At 44.3% G+C, this 25,769-nt stretch overlaps 1 protein-coding gene across 7 annotated transcripts in view; it reads left to right on the top strand.

The window, feature by feature from the left end:
* HHAT (hedgehog acyltransferase) overlaps positions 1-13,300 on the top strand; it is a 406,300-nt gene extending 393,000 nt beyond the window's left edge. For 5 of the 7 annotated variants that reach the window (XM_075064349.1, XM_032762975.1, XM_032762974.1 and 2 more), the window contains one exon: positions 11,850-13,300. In XM_075064349.1, the coding sequence (XP_074920450.1) occupies positions 11,850-11,941 (92 nt within the window). In that variant the 3' untranslated portion in view covers positions 11,942-13,300. The remainder of the gene's footprint in view (positions 1-11,849) is intronic. The other 2 variants (XR_012655622.1, XR_004371388.2) reach the window with 1 other exon arrangement.
* The last annotated feature ends 12,469 nt before the right edge of the window (positions 13,301-25,769 follow it).

The following is a 25,769-nucleotide window of genomic DNA, read 5'->3' as shown; positions in this document are numbered from 1 at the left end:
GACCCAAAGTCCTCAGTCTTTAGGGTCTGTCTATATCGGGATCCATCCTCATACAAGTCTGTGGGGTTTGCCTCATCATGCTGTTCTCATGTTTAAAGCGATAATCAATCACACAGATGGCACAGCAATAACGGTTTGTTGTTATCTTGCTCTGCGGTTCTCCGGTCCCCCGGTCCTTGGGGTGGTTGGGGGTGGATTCTGGTGTGCCCTCAGGGTTGTCAGGTTATCTCACCCAGCACATTCTTCAGCCAAACAGTCCCGTCGGAGGTTAGTTGTTTTTCTTCCTCCAGATGTGCTGTTGTTTATTATGATTCTAAGGCTGGTGCCTCAACCTTTTATTACCCATCCAAACATACAACCACAATCACACTCTATTTCACTTAACATTTTTTTTATTACATCTACATTTTATTAGCCATTCATTTTTTAACATAACCATTCTGAAATCATTGGGGCATGACAGACTCCAATAAACCTATTCATACCACTTGTTACATATAAAAAGAAAACAAGCAAGATAAAAATGCAAGAGTGGGGATTAACAGATCTTATTCCAGAGTTCAGGAAAACAGTTGTAACAGCACCTGTCCGTAATGGTAATCTTATCACTTTAAAACAGACTTTTTGTCTCGGGATGTGTTTTCTACAGTTAACACAGATCTTGTAAACTGACAGGAATATTCCTTTCTAATGGTCAGGCCAAATCCGGGGCCTGTTCTGGGCCAGTCTTTCTCACACTTTCCCATAACATAAATGTATTATTACTTTAATCCAGCAACAGGACATCTGCAGGGCCACTACATGGTCATCAGTCCACACGTTTTCGTCCCACTATGCCATCACCCAACAGGCCACAGATGATGCCAATTTCAGGAAAGCTGTGTTACATTTGGTACGCCCTGGAACTCAAGCCCACCTCCGATGATACTGCTTGTGAGTCACCTAGCATGGAATTGACAGGAGCAAGCACTTGAAAAAGAAAAAAACGGTTACCTACCTTTCGTAACCGGTGTTCTTCAAGATGTGTTGCTCATGTCCATTCCATTACCCACCCTCCTACCCTGCCGTTGGAGTTGACAGCAAGAAGGAATTGGAAAGGTACAGAGCCAGTGGTGCCCCTTCTATCGGTGCATGAGTGCGGGCCCTGGCCCTATGGATACCACTGGGGAAAAATCTCTGGTAACGGGACACACAGCACACACACACCTAGCGTGGCATGGAAATGAGCAACACATCTCAAAGAATAGTTATGAAAGGTAGGTAACCATTTTTTCCCCACCTGTTGGATTTTTTCTCTTTAGTTACAAATCTTAACAGAACTCTTGGCATTACAAAGTGCCTTCTTGAGATGTATGGGACCACAATAGAGCCAAGGATGCATGCTCTACTTATTTTTGTATTAGTTAGTGCTGAAGCAAAGGTAACTTTTCTTGGGTTTTACCAGCAACTTTGAAAGGTGGATATCACATCCTGTGTCCCTTGGTTTCTGTTTCCTAAGGTTTAAAATCTGTTGAGTTATTATGGACTTCTTTGTTTTGTTTTTGAAGGTGTTTATTTTGTATTCACTAAAATTGTAGATGCAGATGTTGAAATAAAGACACTGCTCAAAACAACTTTTGCTTGTTCCAGGCTACTCACCATATTTAAATTGTATACCTACGAAATTCTCTTAGACACACCCAGGTAAATTCAGAGTGACTACAAGGACTGGAATGCAATTACTCTGGATTTATATGGATGTAAATGGAAGCAGAATGTGGCTCCTTTTGTTTCTATATTTTATATCTATAGTGGAAACATCTCATCATAAAGGGCTTTTCCTCAGTAACAACTTCCACTGGAGGCTAAGTTATATTGTAACAAGGGAGAGCCCACAGGACAAGAGATCCCCTCCACTTCACTAGGTTGATGATGGCTCCTGTAGCCTGATTTGGGGTGAGTTAGTAGGGTTGGTGTAATTTATCCACTTAATTTAATTTAATTTTAATTAATTATTAATATTAATAATAATTATTGGATATTAATTAGTATGGGTTTGTCTCGCCAGTATATTTGATCAGAAAATAAAGTTCGTCCTGAATCAGGCTTCACAGAGTTTATAAAAGGAACTTCGGGGTATATAACAGGAGCTTACACTGAGACAGATATAGACATAAAGACCTTTTTTATTAAAATCAATGAAACAATAAGTAAATGTTAAAACAGTTCAAGATTACAAAGTTACAAAATATCACAGTTCTTTAAGATATAGATTTATGATTTATGCAAACTTGAATACTCACTTTGGTGTAGCAGCGCCCCTTGGGCAGTTTCACACCTCTGGCAAAGAAAGTTATTTTAAGATGGTTTGCATTCTGACTTTAACTCTATATATACTAAATGCTAAAACTAAAATGAAGATAGCAGCGATATGTAGATGAGGGTGGAGGGGATGAAGAGTAGACAGGAGCAGATAGATGGGTGTATCGCCTCCCTGATAGTGAGCTGTCTCACCTTTTTATAGAGCAAATTTTATCTTTTCCCCATGGAAATTTTAGGGTACATCTGCCTCATAGCTTAACATTTATATGCGTATGAATGACAGGTACGTACGCATTTGTGGTGTACTTGTTAGATTTGTGGGCAAAAATCCCCTTTTTCCACCCTTTATTGTTATTGGTTCAGTTAAAGGTCTCCAGACATCTGCGTAGGTATTTTGTCTTATCATCACTTTTCTGAGTAAGGGTCCCAAAATGTGCTGAAGTTGCCTTAGCGTCATACAGGATGTTTGACCTGTAGGTTTCTTGCATTACAGCTATTGTATTATAAATTTATAAGCCTATTACATCAAATATTTAAATTTATCAAAAAGACATTTTATACAGACCAGCAGATTAATCCTCAGGGCAACACTCCTACATTTGCAGGGAGCACTAGAGGTATGTGTGTATGGGTTGGCAGGGTGTGTGTGCATACAGTTGGGGAGGCCATAGCTTCACTCTCAGTAGTGAGCAGCTGAAGCAAGACTCATTCCTCTTCTCTCCACCCTCATCTCCTCCATCACTGTGAGCCAGAAATTCTTCTTTACCCTTTCCTCCTCCATGGTAGTTGCATTTTCTTTTCTCTTCCCGCTTCTCCCCCCACCCCCTTTTTCAGCTAAGTTAGAGCAAAAGTGGAGCAGGACGGGATGATGCCTTGTAATGCGGTCCTTAATACCTATTTTTGGTAGGTAAAAATGGCAGCATTCTGAGAGGGTAGCCATGGGACTAATTATAGTGAAGTGAAAGTAGGGTTGCCAGGCGTCCGGTTTTCTACTGGAACACCCAGTCAAAGAGGGACCTGGCGTATCTGGTCAGCACCACTGACTGGGCCATTAAAAGTCTGATCGGTGGTGCTGCAGGGCTAAGGCAGGCTAGTCTCTGCCTGTCCTGGCACCATGCTGCGCCCTGAAAGTGGCCAATAGGTCTGGCTCCTAGGCAGGGGTGGCCACAGGGTTTCCACGTGCTGCCCCCGCCCCAAGCACCAGCTCTGCACTCCCATTGGCTACAGCTTCCAGCCAATAAGAACTCAGGGGCGATGCCTGCAGGTGAGAGCAGCGCGCGGAGCCTCTTAGTCCCCCTGCGTAGGAGCCGGACCTACTGGCTGCTTCCGTGGTGCAGAGAGGAGGCAGGACAGGCAGGGAGCCTGCCTTAGCCCTGCTGTGCGGCCGACTGGGAGCTGCCCGAGGCAAGCCAGTACCCCAACCCTGAACTCCAACCCTCTGCGTTGAGTCCCCCCCCCCTTCATCCCTGGCCCCACCCCAGAGACCACACCTCCAGCCAGAGCCCTCACCCTCCCTTTATCCCAGCCACCTGCCTCAGCCCTGATCCCCCTCCCATCCTCTGAACCCTCAATCCCAGCCTGGAGCACACTCCTGTACCCCAAACCCCCCATTCACAGACCCACCTCTGAGCCCACACCCTGAGCTGGAGCCTCACCCTCCCCCTGCCTCACTCCAACCCCCCTGCACCAGACCAGAGCCCCCTCCCACACCCTGAACCCCTCATTTCTGGCCCCACCCCAGAACCCGCACCCACAGCCCAGAGCCCCCTCCCATACTCTGAACCCTTCAGCTCCACCCCCCAGCCCAGAGCCCCCTCCTGCAATCCAAACCTCTCATCCTTGGCCCCACCCCAGAGCCCTCACCCCAACCCTCTGCGCCAGCCCAGTGAAAATGAGCGAGCGAGTGAGTGAGGGTGGGGAGAATGAGCAACAAAGGAAGGGGAGATGGAGTGAGTGGGCTGGGGCATGGGTGTGGCCTCAGAGGAGGGGTGGGGCAAGAGTGTTCAGTTTTGTGCGAGTAGAACAGTGGTCCCCAATCTATTTGTGGCCAGTAGCACATTCATGTTTTCAGAAGAGTGTGGCAGGCGCCAACAGTTTTTCAAGGCTTATTTTGTATTTGTACATTAAATCATACAAAAAACTTCATATTTAATATAACATAATATATGAATCCAGAGAAGCCAGAGAGAAACTGCGAGGACAGAGAACACCAGCCCCTGCAGCCCCAGAGTTTTTGTCCCCAGCAGATGCAGGGCTGCGGCTTCTCGCTGGCTTACGCCACGGCCCCGCACCTGCCAGGGACCGAGAACACTGGCGCCCACAGCCTGTAGCCCCGGAGTTCTCTGTCTCTGGCAGGCGCGGGGCTGTGGCCTTCTCTCTGGCTTAAGCCACAGCCCTGCGCCTGCCAGGGATCGAGAACACTGGCGCCCACAGCCTGTAGCCCCGGAGTTCTCTGTCCCCGGCAGGCGCAGGGCAGCGGCTTGTCTCCCCTGCTGGGCACTAGGCAGGCCCCGCGCCTGCTGGGAACAGAGAACACCATGCTCGCCACCTGAGTTCTCTGTTCCTGTCAGGTGCCAAGCTGTGGCTTCTCTCCCCTGCTGGGCACTAGGCGGGCGCACATAAATGCCCTGGCGGCACCATGGCACCCAGGGGCACCATGTTGGGGACCACTGGAGTAAAAAGTTGGCAACCCTAAGTGAAAGTCTATTGAAATAAAGTGAAACAATTCAAGACTCACTCCACTTGACCGCAGGTGGAATTTCACTCTAATTAATTTCAGCATGGTAGCCGTGTTAGTCTGTATCAGCAAAAAGAACAGGAGTACTTGTAGCACCTTAGAGACTAACACATTTACTTGGGCATAAGCTTTCATGGGCAAAAACCCACTTCCCAAATAAATTTGTTAGTATCTAAGGTGCCACAAGTACTTCTCGTTCTTTTACTATAATTAATGTTTTCTATAAGGTGTTTTCACTACATATCAGTCTATTTTGCCTTTCACTGTGATCATTCTGTAGCCAAAGCCTTATGAATTTAACCTGATCCTGAGAAGGAGCCAGAATTTACCAACGTACATTGCCAAAAAGCCACAGTAATATATCAGCAGCCCCCTATCAGCTCCCCTCCTGCTCCCAGTGCCTCCCACCCACCAGCAGCCCCATCAATCAGCGCCTTTCCCTCCTTCCTGCACATCCAGATCAGCTGTTTCCTGGCATGCAGGACACTCTGGGGGGAGGAGTGGAGACAGGGCCTGTGGCAGAGCCAGGGGTTGGGCAGTGAGCACCCCCTTGCACATTGGAAAATTGGCGCCTGTAGCCTCCAGCCCTGTACTTGGTGCCTATACAAGGAGCCACATATTAAGTTCTGAACAGCCGCATGTGTCTCCGGAGCCACCCCGATTTAGGATGTGGTGTACTGTGCTGTGAATATGAGGGTATGTCTACACTACGGGATTATTCCGATTTTACAGAAGTCGATTTTTGGGAACAGATTGTATAAAGTCGAATGCACGCGGCCACACTAAGCACATTAATTCGGCGGTCTGCGTCCATGTACTGAGGCTAGTGTCGATTTCTGGAGCGTTGCACTGTGGGTAGCTATCCCTTAGCTATCCCATAGTTCCCGCAGTCTCCCTCACCCACTGGAATTCTGGGATGAGATCGCAGTGCCTGATGGGGCAAAAAATATTATTGCGGGTGATTCTGGGTACAGCCGCACCCCTCCCTCCATGCAAGTAGCAGACAACCGTTTCACGCCTTTTTTCCTGGGTGAACTGTGCAGACGCCATAGCATGGCAAGCGTGGACCCTGCTCAGCTCAAGACAGCAGTCATGGACGTTGTAAACACCTCGCACATTCTCATGCAGTCTATGCTGAACCAGGACTTGCTGAACCAGGCGAGGAGGAGGCGGCTACGGCAGCACAGCGAGGAGAGTGATGAGGACATGGACACAGAATTCTCTCAAACCGTGGGTCCCGGCGCATTGGAGATCATGCTGGTAATGGGGCAGGTTCTAGCCATTGAACGCCGATTTTGGGCCTGAGAAACAAGCACAGACTGGTGGGACCGCATAGTGTTGCAGGTGTGGGATGATTCCCAGTGGCTGCGAAACTTTCGCATGAGTAAGGGCACTTTCATGGAACTTTGTGACTTGCGTTCCCCTTCTCTGAAACGCCATCATACCAAGATGAGAGCAGCCCTCACAGTTGAAAAGCGAGTGGCAATAGCCCTCTGGAAGCTTGCAACGCCAGACAGCTACCAGTCAGTTGGGAATCAATTTGGAGTGGGCAAAATCTACTGTGGGGCTGCTGTGATGCAAGTAGCCAAAGCAATCATTAAGCTGCTGCTACGAAAGGTTGTGACTCTGGGAAATGTGCAGGTCATAGTGGATGGCTTTGCTGCAATGGGATTCCCTAACTGTGGGGGGGTGATAGATGGAACCCATATCCCTATCTTGGACCGGAGCACCAGGGCACCCAGTACATAAACCGCAAGGGGTACTCTTCCATGGTGCTGCAAGCACTGGTGGATCACAAGGGATGTTTCACCAACATCCACATGGGATGGCCGAAAGGGTTCATGACGCTCTCATCTTCAGGAACACTACTCTGTTTTAAACGGCTGCAGCAAGGGAATTACTTCCCAGACCAGAAAATAACAGTTGGGGATGTTGAAATGCCTATAGTTATCCTGGGGACCCAGCCTACCCTTGATGCCATGGCTCATGAAGCCATACACAGGCAGCCTGGACAGTGGTCAGGAGCTGTTCAACTACAGGCTGAGCAAGTGCAGAATGGTGGTAGAATGTGCATTTGGCCATTTAAAGGTGCGCTGGCGCACATTACTGACTCGCTCAGACCTCAGCCAAACCAGTGTCCCCTTTGTTATTGCTGCTTGCTGTGTGCTCCACAATCTCTGTAGAGTAAGGGGGAGACCTTTATGGTGGGGTGGGAGGCTGAGGCAAATCACCTGTCCGCTGATTACGCACAGCCAGACACCAGGGCGATTAGAAGAGCACACCAGGAAGCGATGCACATCAGAGAAGCTTTGAAAACCAGTTTCATCACTGGCCAGGGTACGGTGTGACTGTTGTGTTTGTTTCTCCTTGATCAAAACCCCCCCCTTGATTGACTCATTCCCTGTAAGCCACCCACCCTCCCCCTTCTATTACCGCTTGCTTCCTAAGGAAATAAAGTCACTCTCATGTTTAAAAATCATGTATTCTTTATTAATTAATTATAAAAAGAGGGAGAGAACTGACAAGGTAGCCCGGGTGGGGTTTGGGGAGGAGATAGAAGAGGGAAGGAAAAGGCCACTAAAAAAATTCAAAATAATGACAGCCTTTTGGTTGGGCTGTCCACTGGGGTGGAATGGGCGGGTGCACGGAGCCTCCCCCATGCGTTCTTAGTCGTCTGGTGTGAGGAGGCTAAGGAACATGGTGAGGGGGGAGGGTGGTTATACAGGGGCTGCAGCGGCACTCTGTGATCCTGCTGCCGTTCCTGAAGCTCCACCAGACGCCAGAGCATGTCAGTTTGATCACAGCAGCCCCAGGAGCATCCCGACCAGTTGCATCCTGCCACTCCTCTGATCTTCCTGCCGACACCTCTCTCTTCTCACGTTGAGCGTCTCTCCTCCTCTCCTCACGTTCACTGGCATCTTTCCTGTACTTTTGATACCATCCTTCCACTCATTCAGATGAGCTCTTTCATTGCGGGTCACTTCCATGATTTCTGAGAACATTTCGTCTCGCGTCTTTTTTTTTCCGCCGCCTTATCTGAGATAGCCTTCGGGACAGGAGAGGGAGACTTGAAAAATTTGCAGCTGCAGGAGGGAGGGGAAAAAAGGGAGAGAAGTATTTAAAAAGATACATTTTACAGAACAATGGTTATACTCTTTCACGGTGAACAACACTATTCACCTTACATAGCACATGTGATTTCACTACAAGGTCGCATTTTGCATCTTAATATTGAGTGCCTGCGGCTTTGGTGTTAGAGATCACAGACGCAGGTCCGGGCATCAGAATTCGGCTTGCATGCGGCCATGGTAAGCCATTGTCTTTCGGCTTCTGCAGCCTTCATATATCCAGCGCCCTCCTTTCCCAAATAGCAAGCAAAGCCCATTGAGTGCTGCTTCTTTCCTGTTAACGTGCAGCACCAGAACCACCCCCATCCAATTCTCTGGGATGATCGCTTTACCCCTCCCCCACCGCGTGGCTGGTATCATGGAAGATCACTGCTAATCACCCCACCCCCCCCCACTGCGTGGCTGGTAGCAGGGAAGATCCCAGCTAGCCAAACGCGAAAAAGCTCAGTGCCAATCACCCCCCCCCCCCCCTGCTTGGCTAACTGCAGGGAAGGATTTCTTTTAAGCCACAGGCAAACAGCCCAGTAGGATGGCTCTCTGTCCCCTTAATTAAATTCCTGAATTTCAACCAGGTTACCATGAACGATATCACTCTCCTGAGGATAACACAGCGAGATAAAGAACGGATGTTGCTTGAATGCCAGCAAACACCAGGACCATACGCAGCTAGGCTTTGTCATGCAATGATACCAGATTACTTGCTACATGCATGGCGTGGTCAAGTGTCCTACCATGGAGGACGGAATAAGGCTGCCCTGCCCAGAACCTTCTGCAAAGGCTTTTGGAGTACCTCCAGGAGAGCTTCATGGAGATGTCCCTGGAGGATTTCCGCTCCATCCCCAGACATGTTAACAGACTTTTCCAGTAACTGTACTGGCCGCGAATGCATCCCAAGTCCTCAGGGCAAATTAATCATTAAAAAAACGCTTGCTTTTAAACCATGTTTTATATTTACAAAGGCACACTCACCAGAGGTCCCTTCCATGGCTTCATTGTCTGGGATAGTGGCTTGGGAGGGCTGGGAGGGTAATTCTGTCAGGCTGAGAAAAAGCTCCTGGCTGTTGGGGAGAAACGAGTGCTGTGTGCTCTCTGCAAGCTCGTCCTCCTCTTCCTCCTCCTCATCTTCCCCATCCGCAGAATCCTCAGCCATGGCTAGATTACCACCCCCACCTCGGAATCCACGGACAGGGGTGGGGTAGTGGTGGCGGACCCCCCTAGAATTGCATGCAGCTCAGCGTAGAAGCGGCATGTTTTCGGCCCTGCCCTGGACCTTCCGTTTGCTTCTTTGGTTTTCTGGTAGGCTTGTCTGAGCTCCTTAACTTTCACACGGCACTGTACTGAGTCCCTGGTGTGGCCTCTCTCCATCATGGCCTTGGAAATTTTTTCAAATGTTTTTTCATTTTCGTCTTTTGGAACGGAGTTCTGTTAGCACGGAATCCTCTCCCCATATAGCAGATCAGATCCAGTACCTCCCGTGCAGTCCATGCTGGAGCTCTTTTTCGATTCTCAGGAGACTGCATTGTTACCTGTGCTGATGAGCTCTGCGTGGTCACCTGTGCTGATCAGCTCTCACGCTGGGCAAACAGGAAATGAAATTCAAAAGTTCACGGGGCTTTTCCTGTCTACCTGGCCAGTGCATCTGACTCCAGATTGCTTTCCAGAGCAGTCACAATGGTGCACTGTGGGATAGCGCCTGGAGGCCAATACCGTGGAATTGCGGCCACACTAACCCTATTCCAAAATGGCAATACCAATTTCAGCGCTACTCCCCTCGTCAGGGAGGAGTACAGATATCGATATTAAGAGCCCTTTATATTGATATAAAGGGCTTCGTTGTGTGGACGGGTGCAGGGTTAATTCAGTTTAACGCTGCTAAATTCTGTATAAACCCATAGTGTAGACCAGGCCTGAGTGGGGCTCAGTAAGCTCTCAATCTCCCTGGGCCAGATTTGTAAAGGTATTTAAGTTCCTAAAGATACAGATAGGTGCTTTTGAAAATCCCACTAGGTGCCTTAGCTCATGATGGGTGCTTTTGAAAATCCCATTTGGCACCCCTGTCGGCATCTTGAAACACCTAAATTCCTTTAAAATCTTGTCCTGTGTGGCTATTTAACCCTTCTGCCTCAGGCTTTGTGTTCATTGCAAAAAAGAGGTGGGGTTATCTCAGTGTAGCTTGTCAATGTGAACCCCAGGTAGGGGTTGACTAGCTGCAGTGTGGTAGAAACTACAGTATCTTGTTTCCAGTATGATTTTATAGGGAGTTTATTATGTCAGTGTAAAAGAACATACCTTTTTGCAGTAAAAATAGAGCCTCACTTTCCCCAGGAGTGCTGTGAAGATCTGTCAGTTAATATTGGTAAAGTGTCTGGAAGATGGAAAGTACTATGTAAGCTTCAAGTATTATGTTCTGTTTTATATTTTACTGAGAAACAAGGACATCAGAGTTAGGATGGTATGAAGCCTTCAGTTTCACTTTTCAGGGTGAAAGTGATCCAGTCCTGACAGATTTGTTTGCAGGTGGGAGTTAAATGAGTTCAACTCTTCAAGGAGAACACATAATGATTTACATATAAAGACCATGGAGGGAAATTTCCCAATTTTGTGGGGAAAGGAGGTTGGCTGAGTGGGGTTTGCAGGATGTACCTAGTGAAAACTCATAGCTGTGTCTTCACTAGAAATAAAAGTGTGTCTTACAAGATAGATACCATGTTGTATGAGTTGGTCAAGGTAAACCTTAGACACCTCTGCCAGCTTCCCAGGTTTGCTTTGACCAGCTCAAGGTAAAACTACTCTTACTTTGTTCTTTCTAGAATTCTACAAGACAGCTAAAACAAGATAGCTGTGTTGTTGTAAAAGACGTGGGTTCAGGAACATGTCAAACCTCAAACCCAAGGTTCATTCTGAAAGAATTCAAGGCTCAGTGCAAATACTTTCCACAGCTCTACTCACAGTCTCTCCGAGAGTCATGACTATCATTAAAGAGAATGGTAAATAGAAGTACAACTTGCCCACCTCCCCCTTGAAATTCTTTGAAAATATAGGAGGTAGGTGTCTGACATCTGTGAAGCAAAAAAATAAAAGGAAGTATTTCACTGTAGATTTCCTGCAGTTGTGTGTGACACTGACAATGTGGAAATATCTGAGAATTCTAAGATTTAATTGTAAATGCCCAGACTTCTGCTGGTGAGCACCACAGTTTGTCCTGTATCCTTATGTTACTATTTTGTCATGTTGTGGCTTTGTACTCTTTTGTGCTTAGAATGTGCCATCATTAACTTAGAATTTAAATTTTCTACTAGGGTTCAGTTCAGTGGGTGAATGCTACCCACAGAAAACAAGTGTATAACATATGTAGTTAATTTGGCACATTGTTTTTGGAATATTAAATAGAGATGAAACCAACCCAAAACCCTACACCCATTGCCCTTGAGGTTTGAGAGAGCCTGGATCTATAACAAACCAAGCCAAACCTAACTACCTCTGAAATTTGGAAAATGTCAGATCTGGTTTCAAATTCTGTGTCTTGGCTCTACCTCCCATATTAAATGTTCAACAAAAATATCCCTGTAAACCCATCAAATGTTCAACCCCAGACACATGTCTCGATATATTTCCATCCACTTTCTGTATTCATTAACTAGATTAATTACTCTTACTAGTATTATCTTTCTTTCTGTTCACAGGCTGGCCCTGGGCAACCCTGTCCGTTCTTGGATTCCTGTACTGCTACTCTCATGTTGGAATTGAATGGGATCGCACACACCGTGTAGATTAGCGCACAGTTATACAAAGGTATGCCATCATGAGCTGTGAATTAAGAAGGGAGTGGAAAAGGTTTTTGTAAAACCTTTCATACAGTGAATACAGACATTCTGATTTCTCTGCCATAGATGTACATGCCATTCTCTCTGCAGGAAATATAGCAAATATACTTTGCCAAACTATTTAAAACACTGGAAGCCACTTTAATTTATAATTGTTTATGGACAAATCACTTGAACTGTAAACACTGATTTCTTAAAGTATTTTTTGTCATCTTAGACACTGGTTTTATATCAGAAGTATTTACTTGTTGAATATTTTAGTATATGTACTTCACATTCTTGGATCCATGTCTATCAGGAAAAGAGAATTTTTTGTCTTTTTCCAATTTTTTTCTAGTCTGGATTAAATGTAAATACACTGCAAACAAAAGAGTGCATCCTATTCGCCCATTGCACAATTTGGAAAACCAGAATTCTACCCAAATTGCCTTGCATACATTATATCTAAAAATAATACCCAGCTGTTGAAAGTACAGCCTGAAAACATGTACAAAAGAATAAAAGATTTTTCTTTTTTAGCCATTTCTCTATCTCAGTGGTCCCCAAACTGTGTGGCACACAGAGGAGCATTCAGGGATGTGTGCAGAGGGCCCGTGCCAGCCCCCATGGAGGATGGGGAGGGAGTGCCCCCCCAGCCCCGCTCTGCCCCCGGCCCAGCTCTGGCCCCAACCACAGTTCCACACCAGCCCCAGACACAGCTCTGCTCCACCTCGAGCCCAGCTCCATTCCAGTCCTAGACCAACTCTGCCTCTAACTCCAGCTCCTCCCGCATCCCCAGCTCCATCTTCAGCCCAAGCTCTTCTGCTGAGGAAGTCTTGGCTGTTCAGTACAGACGAGGCATGGACAGATTCCATTACTGGTAAGGGGCGGGATTGTGACAGGAAAAATTTGGGCAGAGGATCACTGCAACCACTACCAAAAAGGAATGCCCTGAAGGTAGGATTTTTCAAAAGCCCCTAACATGGGCCTAACTATTGGAGCAGAGTTAAGCCATTGCTGAAAGCTTTTGAAAAATCCCATGCTTTACCCTTTGTAGTTAATACTAGGATGAAAAACCATGTATCTGTTCTCCAGCCATGTAGACTGGGAATCCATTGATCTAATCTAGGATGTGTAGTAACTTGTATACATAAATAACATCTCTTACACTCAGAGATGGACATGACCTAGTATGTCATCTAGCCCATGCCTCATTCCAGAGGACTATCAGTCTGTGCGGTGTATGTTTTAGTGCTTTGTACTGTCTAGTGTTGCTGTATATCCTTTTCTGTTTTCATAATAAAACTCAGTCTTTTAGGATGGTTGATGAACATATGTGACTTGCAGAATTATTTTTTGCTATATAATAAGGGGGGGAAATTGTTTATGTTGTATCAGAGGCCATGGAGAAACACCAATTTTATATAAAGAAAAATTAACCGCAGGAAGGATTTACCATACTTTCATTCTGAAATTCTTACTGTCCCTCATGTTTAATGGAATGTGCAAATGCCAAGAGTTTAATAATCTGAAATACAACTTTAATTTTGCTTCAGTAACTAGTTATCACACTTCCTTCTAATGTCATTTGATGTATGCTAGCTAGAGGGATCATTTGAATAGATTGTGGACACACTTACACCGTGTTAGGCTTTTCTCAAGGAAGATCAAGGAGTCTCCAACCAAACTTTTCCTAACCTTTGAGGTATTATTTCAGTTCAACATATAGGCAGAGGTTTGGGTTACTTTATATCAAAACTCCTCATAACCTCGTGAAACTGTCACTTATGCCTATCCGATTGTCATTATATGTCCTTAGATAGTGAGATGACTTTGTCTTCCCTCTGTAATAGTTGCTTTCATGTTAGTATGCTTGAGGAATTCTTCCAAGTCTTGCTCCTTGTGGTCACTGTCTCTTGACCTGGACATCATTATGTAGTGTGGGGTAACAATTTACAGGGAAGCATGAAGAGTTCTTAAACAATGTCTCCCTTGTATGAGGAATAAATAGGTTTTCTTCAGCACCAATCTCTCAGGGGCTCCCTTTCCTATTTCAAAAATTCCTATAATCAGGCCAATTTAAGGAAAGTCACTAGTTAAAATATGTGAGAGTTCCCATCTGTCCCACATGGCATCAGAATCTTGGACCAACTTCATGTATTTATCAATAGGATTCCAGACTCTGTGCCCTAGGCAACGTCCGTGACCATCTGCAGCAGAAGTTCTAGGGGTTTGGCACCGAGACAGATAGTCCTTGCTTGGCCTGTAGAGGTCCTGAGTGCATCCCTTCACCCATACCCATGTGCCACTGCAAACAGGACTGAGGAGTCCAAGTGCATCACAAGTGGCAGCATCAGGGTGTCATTTTACAAGCAATTTATTCATGAAACTCCTAGAGGAGAGGAAGCTACACAGAGGTTTGGAGCCACAGACCAAGGTAAACACATTAGTTAGTAAGCAGTAACCTGATCATGCAAATCACAGAGCAATATGGAGAGGAGGGGAAGATGCATTCTCTTGCCTGGAAATTAGTGAATGTTCAGAAGTATGGAACAGATGGATTGAGAGGGGAAGAATTTCTCCAGGTTCCCCGAATAATACATAGCCATTTTTACACCAAAGGAGTGGGGCCCTAGACTCTTGAGCACTTGTGTAAATCAGATGCCCTTTGAACGCGTGAAGTTACCACATCCCTTGTCGTTGCGTGGTAGAAAATACAATGATGAAGACAGTGCTTAGCTGTCATTGATTATGAGGCTGAATTAAAATGTGGGTACCTGCTGCTGCACTTGACGCCTATGAAGGTTCATGTGAAATTGGTGCCGTGTTTTTCAAAACAATCCTAAGCAGCAGGCAGGCTGGATGTGCCCATTGCAATATATGTATTCAACAAGTGCAGGGAAAGATCTGAAAAATGTAGTTGTCCAGATCTCTCACACAACCCCTCCTCCCCCAAATATTTGGTTTTGAGTTAAGACAACCCACGTCATGCTTGATGATGATTGTATCTGTAAGATTATGCTAATCAGTTCTGCCTTGATTACAAATGGCGCATAGACCTGTGCTCACATATCTGTTTCACATCTGAGAACTAAAAGCAGCTTAGTTGAATTAATCTACTTAACACAGGTCAAAGGAAAAACAGCTTAGCTATAAAAACCTAAGGCAGACTTAGTCATTCATCACACTAGCAAATGCCACCTCTTGCCCCTGCATACCTTCATATATTTCCAAAGATAAGTATCTTCCGTGGAGTCTGCCTCTGGGGCTAGTTGCTCTTCTCATTCATTATACATAGGCATGCCCCCTAGAGTTTTGTGGAACTGTCTGTCTAATGTAGCTGTGAAGAGTAAAGGGATGGAGCTGCACAGTATGGAGTAGCTTTCTACTGTCGTCTTATACTGATACTCATCCCCTCTCCCAATAGAGTGCAATAGCTCACTCTCCTGTCACACATTCTGCTGTCTACTGGAAAATAATTCTCTAGGTGCGCAGCCTATTTTATTAGCCAAGTCTTCCCTTTTAATCCAGTGGGGGCAGTTGAAATACTGCTCCCTCTGAGGCTTGCAGAGGGGGGACAATCTGTGAAATCTTGTGAGGAAGTTGGGGAAATCTGCATTACAATAGCTTGTTCCTTCTGCTAAGGGACCCCTGAGAACTACTGAGCATACTGCACTTCTCAACTGACTCCCCTCAAGGAGTTTGATACCTAGGGGTTGGTTCACATGTACTGAATTTAACACAGCTTGCTGTTTGTGAGTTTCATTTTTAGCCGCATTATCACACTACACCAAAGATCACCACCAAGGGCAGTTTCATTTGAGTTTTTCCTCATTTAGTGGGTTTGATTTGTATCAGGTGCAGGATACAAATGGCTGACAAGTTGATATGTCCCAACTGTTTGCTGAAGTGACTCACCTGCAAGAAGAGCATGTAGCTGATGAATCACCAGGGCTTGTGCATCCCATGTTTTGGGGCAGACCATGACAGCTCCCAGGATGAGAACTTTTCAAGGATGTCACCTCCACTTCCCAAGGCCTAGCAGGCCAAAGAGAAAAGAAACCCCATTCTACTTGTTCGGATCTATATACAAAGACTGAGTTGAGTAACTTTAAGCTCACATTTTCACACTGCCTCTACTTTTGCACCTGTAGTTTGGCTTGCCTAATCAATCGTAACAAAACTACTACAACTTTGGCATCTACCTCATTGCCCTTGGAAATCTGGCTTCTTGGATATGAAGTTATTGCTCCACTAGGAGTCAGGCTTTTCCTCTGTATTGAGCTTATCAACGTGTGTTATAACAGAATATTATTTCCCAGTGCTAATTTACATGATGTTAACCAGGAGTTAGCACTGAGTGTAAATAGGGACTGCCATGTTTAACAGTGTGCAGGCTGATTGTAATTAACTTAGGACCACGTCCTTTTGAGACAACAAAAATCCTCTCACACACTTTCCATTCTTGAAGGATTCCCCATCTCTGTCTTCCTTATATTGAGTGTCGCACTAGGGCAAGACAGACGCTAGAGACAGGATGAGACTGTGTGAGTTCTTTGCAAGGCTTGACCACAGGTAAGCCTGGCTTTGTCATCTTTCCTCCTTAGACAGGATCTCATTGATTAAGTGCAACTAGCCTTTAGTAGTGGCAATCAGCTACTTTCAAATGCTCTTTAAATGCAATACCTGCAGTATATGAACACCCGCATGACATTCAGCACATAAGTTAAAAAAAATCAGTGTCAAATGTGACCTAACAAAACTCCTAAATAGCGCTGGGTAGTGACAGGGACTTACTGCGGGTGGATGTACCATCCAACCACTAAAAATCCACTGAACATATAAACAAGCAATATAACTTGGCATATGACCTGTGAAGTTTAAATTGTATTAGCACTCGCTCTGGAGCATGTCTTTCTTGACAATATTAATGAATTTTTTATGGACCAAGGCATTTGATATCCCTGCACTAATGCATTTGGTAGTTGAGTCCTTCTTGGTCTCAAAACCTGGATGACACACAAAATAACTACTGGGAACAGCATTTAAAGATCAACGGCTACTGCCCTGTTGGTAAAGGATTTTAAGGAAGAGCCTGGGCAGGGAAGGATTAGGAAAGAGTCCACTTGCTTTGAAAATTATGCTACTAACTCCAAGGAGGTAACATTGTTTAAGGAAGGCTTACAGAGGGAACTGATCAAAGGCATAAATAAGTTCAGTCCCCAGCTCCCGTGGAAAGCTTCATTCTCCTTTGTGCCTTTTAAAACTGTCCCCTACTATTTAACTGTGCAGTTGTGTAATTTGAAAGAGCTGCTCCTGGGAAAGACTCACATGCAGAGGTGATGAGAACCCCAAGCTCAAAAGATAAATAATATTTATATAGTGATTCCATCTTTACAAACATTTACCAGTTAATGCTCTCAACCCCTGGGGAAGTAGGGATGTAAGTACTGGATTTGCTATTATCATCGCTATTAGACTTATGAGGGCAGAAATCTGAAACGATTTGCAATGGCCTGTCTCTGAGATGGGACTGGAATTCACAAATTTCTGGCTCCTACTTCTGTTCTCAGCCTGCTGCCCTCGCCATCCCTGTATCAGAACAAGAGCCTGGGAATGTTAACACAAGTAGGGACCTGGTTTTCTGCACTCTCACAGAAGAACAGAACCTGGAGGAAAGTTGCAGCTATTAGATTGTCACAGAGTTAGACCACATCAGCTATACATCCTAAAATGGCAAAGTTAAAAGACTACAACAGAGGGGAGCAGTCTGACTTGTGCAGAAGGCCAGCACAAGTCTCACTGCAGCCCTCAGCATGAGGTGTTTGGGGTGTGATTCTAGTGCAGATGGGCTGGAGAGGATTTAGTTAAGTCTTCCCTGGAGCTACAATGCTGCTGTCTAAAAACAACTTTGATCCTCAGCTGCCGTAAATTGTCTTAGGTGCTTGAGGCTCTGTCCCCTTATTTATATATAGGGAGTTCTCACAGGTGGAGGTAGAAGGCAGGCTCTTTTCCATACTACTGAAGTATTTCCTGGATACAAGAGCTTCCTCATACTGACTGGGATCTTTACAGACCCCCAGGCTGATGATGTGTGTGCCCACACACCTGTTACAGTCTAAGCACAGGAACTGAAACAAAGAACTACTCCAAGCTATTATTACCTTAAGGCCTATGAGCCCTAGTCATGGACCAGGACCCCAGAGGGCTGTACGAACAGAGACCCTTTGTGATCTTGGGCAAGTCACTTCACCTCTTTATGCCTCAGGGACCTCCTCTTTAAAATGAGGGTGATAATTTACCGCATAAGACTGTTGTGATGCTTGACAAGTTGGGGTTTATAAAGGGCTAATCAGTAGTATATGAGCTTGGATTCCCTTGTGTGTATAGAGAAGGGGCAGGGAAGGTGTCTTTGTATTGTTCATTTACAGTAGACATGATCCATATTGTTCTGGAGATGGAAGCTCTGTATTTATTTTCCAAAAAATGAAATCCATTCCAGTTGCCGTTCTGTCTATCAACTCTACCTGCACTCAAATATGATTGGGGTTTGAAGACACAAAGAGCTAAAAAGTGTTACTGTAAAGGATGTTACAAAAATCCTTTCTTTCTTAACAGTAACCATGTTATGTGGTCAAATGCAGTTGCTGTCATGTAAAGTGTCACAGTCTACAAAAGAGTGTGTTACCTGTTGGTAAATGTTATTTAACCTGGCCCCAGCTATGGTTACTGACCACTTTTTGAAACGCTGGCTCTTAGATTTTAAGGATTGTTTCAGTTTTAACGATTTAAAGTGTTGTTAGTTTAAAAAAAACTGTAAAAAATAAAGCAAATACAGCGGTCAGAATTATTTTATATTCTACACCACTTTGAGAAAAGGCATGCCAGGTCTTCAGTAATTTGTTTCCCATGCCAAAATAAATTTTACATTTACAGGGGCCCTTGACAGAACCCCAAACTGTCCGCCGGCCCCACTCAGGTGCCGCTGGCCCGGGGTCCATCCAGGCCAGCAGCGGGCTGAGCAGAGCCGGTGGCCATGACCCCAGACCAGCAGCGCAAGCAGTAGACGGAATCCCAGACCGGTAGCGAGCTGAGCCGCTCAGCCACTGTCAGTCTGGGGTTCTGTCTGCCGGTCCTGCTCAGCCCGCTGCTGACCCGGGGTTCCATCCATTCAGGCTGGCAGCAGGCTCAGCGGGGCCAGGACCCCGGCTGGCAAGGGGCCAGCAGCCAGAACCGTACACTGGCAGCTGGCGGAGCGGGACTGGTGGACGGAACCCCAGACCAGCGGCAGGCTGAGCAGCCCCACTCAGCCCACTGCCAGCCTAGGATTCCGTTCACCCAGGCAGGGTCTGAGCAGGGTTGGTGGCCTGACCCCGACTGGCAGCAGCATGCCAGTAAAAATCGGCGCAAGTGCACCTTTTGGCATGTTCGCCACAGCTTGCCAACCTCTGTTCTACACACTTGCTATGCTGAAAGGTTAGGCACTAATAGTTCAGAAAATGTAGCCCACTGCAAATATAAGAGATTAAAATCTAAGAATGTAAGAAATTTGGTGTATAAGGAAGGGCGAGGTTTTATTTTCATTGTGATTAAGACTGGAATTGTTTAATGGTATTAGAGTCCACATTTAGCAAGAAAATTTGGATTCTAAAACTTAGAAGTTGGTCTGCTTCAAGGTCTGTATGCATACACAGGCCACACTTTTTATCAGTTCTCAACATAATATTAGTCTGTTCTGGAGCTTCACACAGATAGTTTATAATAAGTTTTCTCCCTTACAGTCAGCAGTGAGTTTCTTTGAAATGTTTTCAGCTCCTTAGCTGTAAAACAAATTTCACAAAATCAGCTTGCTTGAAAGGATTTGTGAGTAATCCACTTTTCATTCATCCTAAAGCTTTGCTCACAAAGAATAGACTGTTGTAACACCGTGTTTGAGCTATTGCTGAGTACGTAACACCTGTTGCATTTAATTCCAACATCCAGCATGTTAACAATATCTAATATTCTCACACACACATTTGTTAACTCCCCTGCTTTTCCAGGTACTTCGATCAGCCTTGCAGATGGAAGTCACAACATCAAACCAAATTTTCTTCACTATATAGTTTATTCCTTCCCCTGTAAGTAGCATGTACCAGCTATGAGAACATGGATGTGGATGCACAATTGAGCCAAAGCGTGCCCTTCATACACACATGCAAATTCCATTTATTTCAGTGAGACTTACATGTGTATCTGAAGGCAGACTTTAGCCGTCTACTAACCACTTCCCTTTCACATTAATTTACGAGAAACATTCATCTTTATTCACAGTAAGGAAAACTGCATCAATTAATATAACACAAAGGTTGACAAAGCAATATGAATATTGCTAAGACAGTAAGAATTGTGTGTCATTCCAGCAGTGAAGCAAGTGATGTCCTTGTCTCTTTTGATTCATGCACTTCTCTCTGCTATATAACACAAGCTAGAATTGTAAGAGCGAAAGGCTGGGAATTTGAAATTACAGATGAAACTTCAAAAAAATGTGTTTTAAACTATACCTTTGCCAGCTGAAGGCTTGAATTTGAGCTTGATTTGGAGAAAAGTATCTGGGGGGAAAAAATGGAGCAGAACATATGTTATATGCTATTCAGCCTAGGAGCAGAACATAGGTTATATGCCTCTGTTTGTCTTGAACACAGATGTGTGTGTGCAGATATGGTTGTGAATAGGGGTTTCTTATCTGTGCATCTGACACATACATATGTTTAGAGAACAAGCTATGCCTCTTCCCTAATTGACTCTTCACACGTTTGAATCACATTCTGCCTCTCAGATCCAGGACTAGCTTCCTAGCTAGTTTCTTACAGGTACTATCCACTGTCATTAGCATTCTATGACAAAGAGCAAACCTCTAGCTGAACAATATATTTGGCACCATTTCTTATACTGTTTGTCCCGGTTGTTATCACACTTTGCATATGGATTAGCAGTAACAAAGACCACCTGGGGAATTCTAGACCACTCAGCCTAACTTTGATACCTGGAAAGATACTAGGAACAAATTATTAAACAATCAGTTTGTAAACCCTAGAGGATTATAGGGTTATAAGGAAGAGCCAGCATAGATTTGTCAAGAACAAATCACTTTCCTTCTATAACAGAATTACTGGTCTAATGGATAAGGAGCAGTAGACAAGATAGATCTTGGTTTTAGTAAGGCTTTTGATAAAGTCCCACATGACATTCTCATAAGCAAAACTAGGGAAATGCAGTCTAGATTAAATTATTATAAGCTGGTTGCACAAGCAGAACTGTTGAAAGACCATACTCAAAGACAAGTTATCAATAATTCACTGTCAAACTGGGAGGACTATCTAGTGGGGTCCTGCAGGGGTCAGTCCTGTTCTTTATTTTAATTAGTGTCTTTGATAATAGAGTAGAGAATATGCTCAAAAATATACAGACGACACCAACCTGGGAGGGATTGCGAGCACTTTGGAGGACAGGATTAGTATTCAAAAGGACCTTGACAAATTGGAGAATTGCTCTGAATTCAGCGATATGATATTCAATAAAAACAAATGTGAAGTGTTTCACTTAGGAAGGAAAAAATCAAATGCACAACTACAAAATGGGAAATAACTGGCTGGCAATACTGCAGTAAAAGTGAATGAAAAATTGAATATGAGGCAACAGTGTGATACATTTGCAAAAAAGGCTAATATCATTCTGGGGTGTATTAAGAGACTTCTTGTATGTAAACATGAGGTGATTGTCCTGCTCCACTCAGCAGTGGTGAGGCCTCAGCTGGAGTACTGTGTCCAGTTCTGGCCACCAGTCTTTAGGAAAGATGTGGGAAGACTGGAGGGCATCCAGAGGAGAGCAACAAAGATGATGAAAGGTTTAGAAAACCTAACCTGTGAGGAATGGCTACAAAAACTGGTCATGTTTAGGCCTGAGAAACTAAGACTGTCTTTAAGGGCTGTTATAAGAGGGCTGATCAATTGTTCTCCATGGCCAGGGAAAGTAGGACAAGACGTAACGGGCTTAATGTGCAGCAAGGGAGCTCTAGGTTAACTATTAGGAAAAGCCTTCTAAATATAAAGAGTAGGTAAGCAGTGGACTAGACTTCCAAGGGAGGTTCTAGAATCCCTATTATTGGAGGTTTTTAAGAACAGATAGGACGGACACCTGTCTGGGATTATCTAGTTTACATGATCCTGTTTTAACACAGCAGACTGGCATAGATAACTTCTTGGGGCCCTTTCTAGCCCTACATTTCGGTTATTCTAATTCATAAAAATATTGCATGTCTTGGAGCATCCCCAACCACAAAACGTTGCATTTCATGGCATGCAGTGTCTCAGTGAAACACAAGGATAGCACAAGCTAACCTGTCAGCTCAGACATCCCATATCTTAGGAGACATGCCTCAGTGCATAAACCAGAGAACCTTCCCTTCGCTGAGAGAGTTACTATGTGTTCTCAAAGTGCTGCAGTCCTTTCTGTTTCATAAGCTGTTCCCATACAGTGTGGTCTCTCTTACTAATGTTCAGAAGTTCTTTAGTTCATATTAGACAATGAAAGCTTGTTTTGTTTTGTTTTTTGCAGTTCTGTTAGTAACTTGGATGGACATATTCAGGTAAAGACTACTGCTACTGCCCATGGGTGAGTCAGCAAAAATGAATTGTTTTATGGCTTCATTGTTCTACAAAATGTCACAAATCCCCATGCTGTTTCCTGGAGCTGGACTTTACAGCTAATAACAGTACACTGATGCAGAAAAACATGGGAGCCTGACTGCTGCCAAAGTAAACTAAGAACCAAAATATGGTATTAACACCCCATCACCAAACAGAGTATCCAAAAGAGCATCAACAACATCCAACAACTCACGAATGTGGAATTACTCTGGAAACCAGAGCTTTCACCTTGCCTGGCAGGATGTCACTGACTGAGTGGCAGAGTTGTGCAAAACTGCAGATTCCACAGTAAGAAAAGCTTTCCTCTTGTTCTCAGAAAGGGTACCCCCCACGCTAGCCTCCAGGTCGGTGATACGTGTGACGGTAACAAATATTCCTGCAGGTAGGTTGGCCCAATAGAATTTAATCGTACTAGTCTTATATAGTACTGAGAGTGACATGTCCATGATTAGATATAAGCTGTGTAAAATTTCTTATGGCAAAGGCACAGAGCTCCTTATTGACTACGCAGCTTAGGAGGCTGCCGGGCACTGGTCATTCCATCTTGCACACGTGTGTAAAATCTGCCACAGCTATATTTGTTATTGGTGGCAGTCTGTAAGCACAGACCATCCCACTTCTGGAGAACACATGGCCCCATTCCAGCATATTTGAGCAAAGATGCAGTATTCTAAAGCATCTTTGGAAATACAGGTATATCTCTGGGCAAACAACCTTTGGAGCAGTGGTTGCAGCTAGCCACACAGGTTGAGGGGAGGGATAGCTCAGTGGTTTGAGCATTGGCCTGCTAACCCAGGATTGTGAGTTCAGCCCTTGAAGGGGCCACTTAGGCATCTGGGACAAAATCAGTACTTGGTCCTGCTAGTGAAGGCAGGGGGCTGGACTCAATGACCTTGCAAGATCCCTTCCAGTTCTAGGAGATGGGTATATCTCCATTATTTTTTTTTTTTCATTTTGTATCTCAGCTCAAGGAATAGCATGTTGCACCTGCCTGCTCACAATTTGTCATGGTGGACATTGAAAAAGATGCTGCAATTCAGCATTGTAAGTTTGAAAATATGACAGGATTTTTCACTGTGGGATTAACAAGAGTGGAAAGATGCACAAGATTGTAATTATAAAAGCTTAAGGGTAACAGTGCTAATGAACAGTATCAGTCTACTTAAATCCTGGCAGGTGGGCAGAACCAGCCAGAGCAACAACAAAAGGCCCACCCTGTCATATGGGGGTATGCCTCAAAACCCAGAACTTAACTGATTGCAGGGGACACAAAATGAAAAATAGGAATGGGGTTACAGGTCACAGGGTTGAAACAAGGAATCCAGGTTGACAGTCCTGGAGACCAAAACCCTCTCCTTATCCACAGACAGGGTGCTGTTCACCAAGAGCAGAAGCAATACAAGCTTCCCCACACTACTCCAGCAATATGCCTCAACCCTGACCTGCAAGGACTACTTCTAGACTGAGAACAGTAGTTCAGTTTCCTTGCATGCTTGGCCCTCAGTCTCTCTGCTGAGACAGCCAACAAGGGTGTTAATTATAGCCAATTGTAGTAATATTAGTCATGATATTGGTGCCACCTCAGGAACCTCAATCCAGGATTGACCTCCTGGAGCCAGGCAGGACATCCAGAATTCACTTTGTCTTGGGGAATGCTCTCAATCTTGGCAAGTTTTAGACTGCATTACAAGATGCATTTCGTCACTTTGGCTTCTTAACTTGAAGCCAGAGCCTTGGTAGTTTTTTCATCAGTGGGTGAGGAGAGCGGAGGCATGGTGTGTTTGACCCATGCTAATTGTTAGAAGCAAGTGTTTCACATTCTTGTAAGATATACCTAGATATGGCAACAACAAATGCATTAGTCTACAAGGATACTCATCCTCTGGCATCTGAGTCCACTAGCTCATTTCAAATAGGCCACCAACCAGTCTTCAAATGAGAATGATTCTCCATTACTAATGACTTCATTGCAAGCTGGATAAAAGATAGTGTTCCAGCCCCACTCCACACAGCCACCTAGGAGCTCAGGTTGGGTGTTTATTTTTAAATGATCTGAGTTCCATTTACAGTGACCCTGGAACTATTCAATTTACTGTAGAGTTTAATGATGCACAACCAACTGAAATCTAATTAAAAAAAACCTGAGTAATTAATGATGCTTATATAGATACAATCTGTATGAGCTGTAACACAATTGACTAAAACTGGTATTATAGATCCTATAGCAGATGCCAAAAATATATCAAGATGAACACATTGTAATCAGCTACCTAACAAGAAAAGAAGAAATCTAGCCAAAATGGTTGGCAAATTATCCCTTGTCATTTCTCCATGCAAATATAAAACACACCCAGACAGTTGTAATGTATAAAATAGTTTATTACTGTAATAAATAAAATTAAACTTTTTTTTTTACAAATAGTATTTGTGCTTGTTTAAAAATGTTGATAAGGGCATATTAATGTAGGTGACTGCAACTGTATTTGAACATTCCAAAACAGGAGCTATACAGTATATCTACTGGCAGCGTCTCTGCTGACCACAAAAATAGTATCTGCTCATTCTTTTCTCTTTTCATTCATGCTTGATTGAACAAAGTGACAAAAAACCAAGAGTAGGTTTCTGAAGAGATGAAAACAAGTGAAATACATTTAAAAGCGCCAGAGCAACTGCATAACTGCATATCAATAAAGTGTCCATGCAGTGGTGGCTAAATATTTAAACGCAGACAGATTTCCAACAGATGTACAAATATTGATTCTATGTAGTACAGTAATATAGCACATTCATTAGAAAAAGTCATATTTCTTTATATAGCAGTTAATCCTGATACAAGATTATTGAACTTCCCATCTACAGCTAAAGTGATTCTTTTCCTACTTTAGTGACATATTCAGTGGGAATAAGACCAAAAAAAATAAAGTCACCAGTTTTTCAGAGCAGTTTCGTGAAAACCCCAAGTTACTTCATTAACACTGGGCATTTAAATCCAGTTACAGAGACGCTCTGGAATTACACATTAAACGTGTTTACACAACACTCAGATCAGTTTGAAACAAACAACAGCTGCAGGTAAAGTCACATCAGCTTTATTAAACTGTAAAAAAAAAAA

Source organism: Chelonoidis abingdonii, chromosome 3, assembly GCF_003597395.2.
Source record: "Chelonoidis abingdonii isolate Lonesome George chromosome 3, CheloAbing_2.0, whole genome shotgun sequence".
Taxonomy (NCBI): domain Eukaryota; kingdom Metazoa; phylum Chordata; order Testudines; family Testudinidae; genus Chelonoidis; species Chelonoidis abingdonii.
This window is presented reverse-complemented; position numbering and strand designations above follow the sequence as displayed.